Here is a 10,082-nt window from a genome sequence, read left to right on the forward strand (position 1 = left end):
CAGACTGGGACAAGGACCAGGATCAGAGTCAGATTAGGACAGGGGTCGGGATCAGCAGACTGGGACAGGGACCGGGATCAGGATCAGACTGGGACAGGGACCGGGAGCGGGGTCACACAGTGACAAGGACCGGGATCAGGATCAGACTGGGACAGGGACCGGGATCGGGGTCAGGGTCAGACTGCTGTTGAGACAGGAGTAGTTGTCAGGGTCAGAGAGGGACCAGATGGGACTTTGGAACGGCACCAGGACCAGTGTCAGGATCGGAACCGGGGTGAAGATCAGACCAGGACAAGTTCTGAGACCGGGGCCGTGATCGGGATCAGACCGAGACCAGGGCCGGGACCGGAGTGTCCCTGCCCCGTTCAAGGGGTGGCGTTCCCGAGCTGTGCCCCTAGCCCAGCGTTGCCCCGAGCAGCAGCTGCCCCGGTACTCTGCCCCGCTGTGCGTGTAGCAGGACCGGGGGCTCTCGTAGGGGCTCCCGCCTGAGCAGCACCCGAGCACCGGCCCCCACCCCGGGACCGGCAGCGAGGGGCTCTCACAGCCCGCGGCCGCAGGAGAGCCTGCTCAGGCAGGGCCCCGCCGCGGGGATTTCCCAGGCCAGGCTCAGGGGAGTCGGGCCCAGAAATCCCCTTCTCTCCGCGGCCGCCCCCTTTGCCCTCGAGATTCCCCAGGGAGCCTTCGTGCTCCCGAGTGAGTCACTTCTGGGAACTGACATTGGCCCGGGGAATCCAGAACGCTCGGTTCCCAATTCTCGCTGCCCTTCTCCCTGGGAGCAGCTGTGACCCGGCCATGGCCCATTGTGGCCACCAGGCTCCGGCTGGGGCCGTGACCGCGACCGGGCAGGCGGTGCTGTGCTGTGTCCTCTCCGGCATCGCTGCAGTGTGGGCACTGTGGCGGCAGTGCCATAAGTGACCGGGGCACCGAGGTGACCGGGACACCGAGGGGCGCTGGGGAGCCATCGTTCGCTGCCCAGCCACCGCAATGCCAAGGGAAGCGCAGGGAACGCCTCCGGAGCGGGCAGGGAACCTGGAAATTCCTTGGGGGTTACTGGGAACCGCTCTGGGGAACTGAAACGAAGGTGCAGCCACGGCACAGCGCTGTTGGCCCTTCCCCTTTCAGGACTGACGCGTTTAGGGGACACTCCGCCCCTCTTGGCGGCTCTGGGGGCTCTCCAGGGCTGCGGCCAGAGGGGCTCTCCCTGACCACAGCCGTGGGGGCCGTCCAGGGCGACAGCTCGGGGGCTCTTAAAGGCGAAATAAGAAAAAACCCCAAAAAACCTCTCTGAGCAGCTGTTGTAAAGAAGTGAAACCTGTAGCTCCTGATACGGGGGGGCTGCACAGGCGCTCCCTTCCCCTTCCTGCGGACCCCGCCCGACCCCTGCCCCTGCTCCTGTCCCTGCCTGCGGCCGTGGCTCCGGGCGGGGGTTCCCGGGCGGGCACCGGGGGCTCGGGGGGGCCGGCGGGGAGCTGTCCCCGGCCGGGGCCGGCGGGGAAGCCCCGGCCAAGGCGGCCCAACGCCCCTTCCTGGGCGGGAACGGACCGAGGCATTCTTAGCGGGGCGGCGGCGGCGGCCGGGGCCAGCGCCATGAACCGGCTGGGGCTCTGGGGACTGCTCTGCGCGGCGCTGCTGGGCGTGAGTGGGGCCGGGACTGGGGCGAGGAGCGGGACAGAGGCACAGGAGGAGGGGATCCCTCCATCCCCGTGTCCCGCCGGGCTTTCCGGGAAGGGTCTTCGGACACTCCGGCCCGTCCCCTGGGGGAGCCTCGGGGCTGGGCGGTGAGCGGGACCCGGCGGCGCTGCCGTGTCGGTCCGTCCGTCCGCTCTCCCGGGACACAGCCAGGGCGGAGGAGCTGCCTGGACTGCCTGGTATCCTTTCCAGCTCTTCTACCCACGCGCTTTCGCTTTCCCCTGATGGCGCGGGCCCGGCAGCGCTGCCCCTCCCTGCGCTGGCCCGGGGGTCCCCACGGGCAGGGACGGGCAGCGGCGAGCCCCGGGACCCTCGGCCGGGACCCCCAGTCGGGTGGGGCGCTGGAACCGGCTGCCAGCGCTGCTTTCACTTCTCGGTTGCCTGTGGGCGGCTGGGAGGGCCCCGCAGCCTCCTCCTGTCCCCGCACCGGGGCTGCTCGGGGTGCGCACGGGGCTGGGCTGCGCCCGGCCGTGCTGTGTGCTCGTCCGTGGCACCCTCGGGCCGGCCCTCTGTCCCTCTGTCCCTCGTTCTCTGCCAGAGCCCCCGTCCCGCTCCCCAGGATGCCAGGCAGATCCGCCGGGAGCTGCCGGGCTACTAGGGATGGGCAGCGAGGGGCTGGCTCTGTCAGAGGAACGGTGCAAAAGAGCCCTCTTGCACCCTGTCTTGCCCGAGAGCTCATGCCCTGCCTCCTTCTACCCTTTCCTGTGTAGGTAGTCCCCTGGCAGGGGGAGCAAGGGCAGGCTCTGGCAGTTTGCATGGGTGATGCGGTTTTCTGGGGCTTTCCTGTCCCTCGGGGACGGCGTGTCAGCCCTGGGAAGGGGCCGGCAGTGCTCTGGGCGTGAAAGCTTGGGGATCGCTGCTCCCTCTGTGAGGGACTGCAGTACTGCTGGCGGGGGCACAGGGTGATGTGCAATCACCTTCTGGTAGGAAATGTGGGGAAATGTGGAGCAACTCTGCGGAATCACTGCCACCCCACTTCAAAGGCAGCACAGATGGCATCAGGCAGCGTGGGTGGCTGCTGTGGTCTGTGGTTAGTGGAGGTGTGGGAAGAGCAGTGTGAGGAGGCCCTCACCTCAGGGTGCAGGTCAGCACACGTGTCTGTGGAAGCGTGGTGATCTGGGAGTATTGGATATGAATTCACAGGTCTTATTGTCTTGTTTCTTCCAGTGCTGGGAGCCTGCTGATGCCTTGACATGCTTTGATAAGCAGTATATATACAAGGGCAGATGCTGCAACCGGTGTCGGCCAGGTATGGAAACTCTTTCCTGGGGACCTCACAGCTGGGCAGTGCCAGGACCTGGGCACAGCAGGGCAAGCTTTGCTTGGTGTGATGGAGCCCCTCTACCTCACTGCCAGCAATGCTTACAGCTTCACCTCCCTGTGTCATCTCAGTGACAGAGCAGCTGGGACCTTGTGGGTGGTCTTGGAGACCCCTTGGACTTCACCAAATGTGCCCAGCTCTCTTGGCACTGTTTGTGCTCTTGCAGCTACAGGCAGCTTTGTGGGGAGAGTGCTGGCACTAGCAAATTGTGAGGGTGTTTGCCAGCTCCTGCTGTCACTGTCAGGTCATGTCCCAGTCCCTGCAGTGGCCCCACAGCCCTCCCTCCCCACCTGGCCCCTGCAGTGTTTGTGGTCATCAGGTGAGCTGACTCCTTTAGCCCTGGCTCCCATGCAGAATAGTGCAGCAGTCCTGGCATCCACAGCTGCCAGCCTTCCCCTGGAGAGAGGGAAAGCCCCCTTGTCCCTTCCTCACCAGCCTCTGTTGCAGGGGAAAAACTGATGTCTGAGTGCCAGGAAACAGAAGACTCTGTTTGTGTCCCCTGTGAGAGCGGGCACTATCAGCCAAGCTGGACCAAGGAGAAGCACTGCGCTCCTCACGACATCTGTGAAAGCAGTAAGTGCTCCCTATCACCACTGACCCCACCCTGGGGGGACTGGCTGCCCTGCTTGGTGTCTCACCTCATCCATGTTCCCTCTGCCCAGATGCTGGCCTCATTGAGAAGATAAAAGGAAATGTAACACACAACACGGTGTGCCAGTGCCGGGCTGGCACGCACTGCTCTGACATCAGCTGCCAGACCTGCGTGGAGAACCAGCCTTGCCAGCTTGGCTCTGGCTTTGTGGCAGGTAATTCTGACAAGCTGTTCCCACTCAACAGGACTGATGCCCTGTCAGTGCTGACATCAGGGGATGGGGCCTCCCCCACTGTGGTGCCCCTGGCAGGGCTTTGGGAGAGCTGTGCCATTGCCACCGGGCATGCTGCACATCTGGACTCTGTAGTCCCTCAGGCCCTCACCCCCACAGCCCCTGCTGACCTTGCTGCCATCTCTGCCCCTCTCCAGCCAAGGCCATGGAGCGGATGTCATCCCCCTGTGAACCCTGTGCAGAAGGCACCTTCTCCAACGTCTCCTCTAAAACCGAGCCGTGCCACCCCTGGACAAGGTATTGTCTGAGTGCAGACCATGTCCTTCTACGAGCCCCAGGGAGCACATCCTCTGCTGCCAGTTTCCTTGGTGGCCTTGGGGACTGGGCAGCCAGGCTGGTCTCTGAGGGACACAGCATCTGGCTGGTGTAGGGCCAGGAGAGAGGAACAGGGCTAGGAGCACAGTGTGGTACAGGGCAGCATTGGCTGAGGTCGAGGCAAACATTCAGGCACTTGTGTCTGTCCCTCACAGACTGCTTGTCCCTTCAGGGGTGTCCATGCTGTCATCCATGCTGGAAGTAAGGGGTCAGGATCTATGGGGATGCCCCATGCCCTGTTCAGGTTCTCCCTCCCAGTGCTCTCTGTGGCTGCAGTCATCAGACAAAGCATGAGCCCTCTCCATGGGGAGTTTGGCTTTGAGCATGCCATGAACTGGCAGGTCATCCCTGTCTTTAGAAAGCTGCTTGAGGGTTAATTGCAGTTCCTGGTAGAAACATGAGCCTTATTTCCAAGCTGAATTAGTCTTGCTTCAGCTGCCAGCCATTGGATTTCACTTTGCTTTTATCTGTGCCCAGAAATTACTTCCCCACAGAGCCACTTGTAGCCTATCTTAGCTTTTCTGTCATAGCTACAGTGCTGAAGCCCTGGGGGCTTCCCTATCTGGGCAGGTTTGCTCCTTCCTCTGCCTTGTCCCTAAACTTGTTGCCATCCTCAGCAGTTTCAGCAACTCCAGGCCAAGCCCCAGGGTTGGTACCCTGCAGTGTAGCTGCTGTCCCACTCACGCTGTGTTGGTGGGGGTCCCTCTGCTTGCCCTGCTGGAGCTTGGCAGGCTCAGAGCAGGATGTGTTTTGGGGCAGCTCGAGTGCCTGCCCAGCCCCAGCTATTCCCTGAGCTCAGGTTACTGTGTGGTGACATGGTCTTGTTCTTCCCTGCAGTTGTGAGGAGAAGGGGCTGCTGGTGAAGGTGAAAGGGACGAACTCCTCGGATGTGATCTGCGGTGAGTGCCTGGTGCCCAGGGCCCATCCAGTGCCAGGCAGAGAGCACCCAGGGCTCCTGCAGCACTCAGCAGAGCTGGGTCATGTGTGGTGGTTTTGGGGGAGGAAGGTCTGAGTGCGTGGCCAGTGTGATGCCTTCCTGCCTGTGTCTCCCTGAGGGATCCCTGTGGGGCTGGGGCATGACTCTGTGTCACACTGGGTGTCCCGTGGGTGTCTCACTGACCCTGTGTCCTCCTGCAGAGTCCAGCAGGCGCTCCTCCCTGTCAGTGCTGATCCCCATCACAGCTGCAGTTGTCACGTGCCTCGTGGGTGTCTGCATCTACTGCCTGGTGCACACAGGTGAGGGGCTAAAGCCTGTGAACTGCTGCCTTGGCCCAGGGGGGGACAACCTTGGCCCAAGGGGCCATAAAGGACTGAGGGGTTGAGCCAGGGAGGGCAGCAGCAGCTCTGCTGAGAGTGGGGAAACTCCTCTGGGGACATCACCAGGACAGGATTTGCTGAGTCCTGCTCTGTCTTTGGGAGCAGGTGTGTTGGCACTGCTGCAGCCTGAGCTGGGCTCTTGGAGCACCGGTGCTCCCCCAGCTTTTGGGGAACAGCACTGGTGCCCCATAACTCCATTCTGGCTTCTGCTGTGACCCCCAGCCTGCCCAGCCTGGCAGTGGCAGCAGGCACAACAGCAGCACCAGCCCTGGCTCTGCCCCTGGGAAGCTCCTTGCAGGGCACGAGCACCTCCTCCTGAACATTGCCTTTTCTGTCCTTCTTTCCATCCAGATTCCAGGCGACGAGGGCCAAAGGAGGTGAGTCTGCCTAGAGCCCCCTGCATCAGTGGGTTGGGATCCCTCCTGGGCACAGCTGGGGATGTGCCAGCAGCAGAGCAGGGGCTGTGGCTTTGCAATGCAGGAGGGGTGGGGGCTGAACTAGGCTGCCTGGCTGGGGCAAGCTGAGGGTTCTGCTGGCGAGTGCTGAGCATTTGGGAGGAACCCATACTCTGGGCTGCATGGGAGTGTAGCAGGAAGGACGTGGGTGCAGTGGGGGAATGTAGCTGCCTGCCCCTGACCCCTGCCCCTGTGCAGATAGAGGCTGGGGAGCCCGGAGAGAGCCCACATCCCCAGCAGCCCACGGAGCAGGATGAGAATGTCTTGCCTGTGCAGGAGACCCTACTCAGGGGCCAGCCTGTGGCCCAGGAGGATGGCAAGGAGAGCCGCATCTCGGAGCAGGAGATGCTGTGAAGGCGCAGGGCACTGCCCCCGACAGGAGCACAGACTGGACAGCACCATCTCCTCTGTCCCCCCTCCAGCTGGGGAGGAAATCTGGCATCTGGCCTGGCTGCAAATGATGGGATGCTGCAATGGACCATGGCACGACCACCCCACGGGAATACCACTACAACTCCTGCTCTGGTCACCTGCACAGGGCTGCCCTGGTGGAGCAAGGCTTGGCTGCCCCTATGGGGGCATGGAACAGAGCCCCATCCTGCTTCCTGCCCAGGTGATGCAATAACCTGGGTGGCTGCTCACCTGCTGAGCCCTTGCAGAGTCCAGTGCAGCCCCTGGCCACAGCACAGTGACCATGCTGACAGGAAGACCCCAGCACAGAGCCCCGTCTCCCTGAGTGCTGGAGAAGCCAGGGCTGGGAAAGGGGGCTGTGAGATCACCACGGCAGAGCTCAGTCCCCTGTCTGGGGTGCTATGGAAGCGCTGCCCGTGCTGGAGCAATGCGCGGTGGGTGCTGCCATACGGACAGGGCACCGCGGCCCCTGCGTGCCCAGCGCTGCCGGGCTCCGTGGCACCAAGAAGGACCGGATCGGCGGGCCCACGGCTCTGCCCCGGGCCGGGGATCGCGGCGGCGGCGGGGCCGGAGCGCAGACAGCGGCGTGCGGCGGCCGGGAGATGGTGCTGCGGGACCGGCGCGGGCTGCGCTGGGCGGCACCGGCACCGCCCGTCCCGCGTACACCCCGGGCGGGCACGGGGGTCTCTGGCCTCGGGGGTCTCTGGCATCGGGGGTCTCTGGCCTCGGGGCCCCTGCCGCGGTTCACCCGCACACCCGCCCGTCCGTGCGGGACCGGGTCCGTCACTTCCACCCAGTGCTGGCGACACCCTGTGATTAAAGGTGATTTTCTGCCCCTGTGCGTGAGCAGCCCAGAGCCCCTGTTGCCCACCGCGCCCCCGGGACCGGCGCTCCCGGCTCTGATGCTCCGGGAAGGATGCTTTGGAATGGGCGGGTGCTCCCAAGGCAGAGAAGGGAGGGAAGGGCTGCCATCAGCTGTGCTGAGCCCCACCGTGCCCCCAGGCCCGCCCCAGCACACCTGGCTGGCCCCACTCCCCTGTGCCTGCCCTCCCTGACCCCACAGCAGGAGCTGTCCCAGCACAGCCATGCCCAGCCCGTGCCCCACGGCAAGGGAGAACAGGGGATGTCGGCAGGGCTGTGCCCTTCTCCTCACTGCTCTGGCGGTAAAATGCACAAATGGGGTCCATAGCACTGCTGGGCAGCACTGTGGGGTGCTGTGGTGTAGCAGTGGAGTCACCCCGGGCTCCAAAGCCCACTGGTGTGGGGTTGCAGCAGCACTGAGCCCACTGCAGGCTTTGGGTGCTGGGAGCAGCCTCAGCCTGTGACCCACCACGATCTGAACACAGGCAGCACAGCACGAGAAAGGCCATAAATCCCTGAGCAGGAGCAGCTGGAGCATGGAGCAACTTTGCCAGTACAGGCAGTGGCACATTATTTAAGGCTCCTCTTAAAACCTAATGTTAGGTTTAATAAGGGAGATAAAAACATGGCAGCAGCTTTCCCTCCTCTCAGGGCTTGGCAATCCCAGCAGTGCTAGTGGGATGGTCTCAGGCTGGGCAGCATTCCCTTGGCACCAGCCCAGAGAACACCCAGTTCTGGGGACAGATGTGATCCCGCTCCTGCTGGAGGAGAAGGTGCTTTGTGGGCCACAGATGCAAAGTCTTTGGCCCCAAACGTGAAGCCTGTGGCCCCAGATGGTTTCCAAAGGACTGTCTGCCCAGGTGGCAGGCTGAACAGTCTGGGGCCACCTCCCCAGCTCCCCCAAGGCTGCCCCTTCCCTGCTGGCATGCAGCATGCTCAGTGCCCACTGCTGCGTGTCACACATGTACCATCTCATTAGCACGTCTGTCCCCCAAAGTGAGCAGGGAGAGCGCGTGAGGCCTAATTGAATGTAACTAATTATTCACTCTGCAAATGCTCTGTTTAAATGGGATTGTGAGGGACAGAATTACTCATTCTGAAAAGGAGAGAGAAAAAGAGAAAGACAGAGATAAAACAAATAGAGGCGGATGCTGGAGCTGCAGCTCGCTCTCTCTCCCCAGAATACCAATTACCGGATGAAGTGATTGTATAAATCTTTACCGAGTGAACGGACTGTACTAGTCACTTACTCCTGTCCTCTTATTATGAGGAAGCAATGAAAAATCATCCCACTCTCCAGTCCAGTTAAGGGTTCCCAGCCCCTGTCTTGGGCAATATCTCAGCAGCTGGAGAGCTCGTCCTGGAGCTCTCTCGGGGTGGGGGTCCCACTGAGACAGGGCTGAGCAAGGAGGAGCTCACAGCCCTCCTGCACCCCAGCCCTGGGGAGGAGCAGTGGCTGTGCATGCTCTGGGGAGGTGCAGGGCTTCTGCCCCAGCAGGAGCCAAACCATGCCATGCAGCACCCTTGGAGACATGGGCTGGCCAAGGGCCCCAGTGTCACACATGTCACACGTCACACAGGGACCCCTGGCTCAGTGGTACTCCAGGTCTTGACCCCTCAACTTCCTTGTTCTTCCCATCTGTGGGTCCAGCCCTGCCAGGCTCCTGGTCTCCTGCAGTGCTCACTGAAAAGGGAGAGCACAGTGCTGCCCAACCTCTTCCCACGCTGCAGTCAATGTTTCTCACTCAGGGTGTCTCTGCTCCACTGGTTGCAGAATGCACTCATTGGCAGTGACCTCCATCACTCTTGCCTGCCACATCTTTTAATCCCAGACCCCTCCAAACACCCACATTTCTGTTCTCAGTAGTGGTGTGGGATGGCAGAGGAGGAGCTGGCCGTGCAGAGCTGGGCAAGCTGACAGAGCCCCCCTGCACCCTGCCATCAGTGGGGAGCACTCTCATTCTGGGGTCCTGCTGCATGAGCTGGTGAGGACCCAGCCAGCCCCATCCTCCCTGCAGGCAGCCCCAGATCCCCCTCACCACAAGGCACCCACGAGGGGCTGGTTAACAGGGACAAGGACCACCTGGTCTCCAGATCCTGCAGCCAGAAACAGAGGGACCCCTCAGAGAGTGCTATTCCAGAGGAGCCACAGGGATTGTGTGGTGGGTTCAGCTGGTGGGGAAGACAGGCTGGGCACTGTCAGTGATGAGAGGATAAAGCCTCCAGTCTGTCCTGCCTTGTCCTGGCTGGGGATTTGATTGTTGCCAGCAGCGAGTTTCCATGCACTGGAGATGTGCGTGTGTGGGTGTGAGGGAGAGATAACATCATCATCATCATAACAAATGCAGTTGTGCAGCTCCATTCTCTGCTCATTGGCTTTCTTCTCTTTATCTATAAATAATTGCGGGGACACAATAGACTTTTAAGTCTGCCAAAGAGTTTGTCTCCCTCCAGCAACCGTATTGCTACAGTGCTGCCACCTTATCTGCTTGTAGAAGGATGAGGGTGGGAAAAATATTTACTGTCAGGGATATTTGTCATCTGCAAATTACTCCGCCTACAGTTCACAGCAGGGATGGGGCTGACAGCAGCGATCTGTAGTGTGGGAGTATGAGCACAGGGGGTCTCCACGCTGCCCCAGACCCACCTGAGCCTCGTCCTGTCAGCAGCAAGCTGGCAAACCCAGTACGTGTGCAAAGCCATGCCACGGGGATGGGGGATGCAGGTGATGATGCTGAGCAAGTGCCTTGACACAAGATCCTTGACATGAGGATCACCGTGGTGGGCCTGGGACATTGGGCTCAGAGGTTTGCCAAGTTTCCAGCCCCT

The 10,082-nt window shown here is 61.8% G+C and overlaps 1 protein-coding gene across 3 annotated transcripts; it reads left to right on the forward strand.

The window, feature by feature from the left end:
• The first annotated feature begins 183 nt into the window (after nt 1-183).
• Nucleotides 184-9,686, forward strand: CD40 (CD40 molecule). Of its 3 annotated transcripts, none has more exons than XM_064730272.1 (9): nt 184-274; nt 2,857-2,938; nt 3,458-3,583; nt 3,673-3,816; nt 4,032-4,131; nt 5,047-5,108; nt 5,347-5,445; nt 5,878-5,903; nt 6,180-9,686. In XM_064730272.1, exons 1-9 carry the CDS (start codon nt 227-229, stop codon nt 6,333-6,335), a joined length of 843 nt encoding a protein of 280 aa, XP_064586342.1. In that variant the 5' UTR covers nt 184-226; the 3' UTR covers nt 6,336-9,686. The 3 variants fall into 3 exon arrangements, with proteins under 3 accessions (XP_064586342.1, XP_064586341.1, XP_064586343.1); XM_064730271.1 differs by lacking the exon at nt 184-274 and adding an exon at nt 1,512-1,635; XM_064730273.1 differs by lacking the exon at nt 184-274 and adding an exon at nt 1,512-1,635 and having other exon boundaries at nt 6,258-9,686.
• The last annotated feature ends 396 nt before the right edge of the window (nt 9,687-10,082 follow it).

This window comes from Zonotrichia leucophrys, chromosome 20, assembly GCF_028769735.1.
Source record: "Zonotrichia leucophrys gambelii isolate GWCS_2022_RI chromosome 20, RI_Zleu_2.0, whole genome shotgun sequence".
Lineage (NCBI taxonomy): Eukaryota > Metazoa > Chordata > Aves > Passeriformes > Passerellidae > Zonotrichia > Zonotrichia leucophrys.

Bases quoted from the DNA above. Each gene is read 5' to 3' on its own strand.
- CD40 (XM_064730272.1), top strand. From the start codon at position 227: ATGGGACTTTGGAACGGCACCAGGACCAGTGTCAGGATCGGAACCGGG. The intron at 3,817-4,031 runs GTAATTCTGACA...GCCCCTCTCCAG, and splicing joins TGGCTCTGGCTTTGTGGCAG to CCAAGGCCATGGAGCGGATG. The intron at 5,109-5,346 runs GTGAGTGCCTGG...GTCCTCCTGCAG, and splicing joins CTCCTCGGATGTGATCTGCG to AGTCCAGCAGGCGCTCCTCC.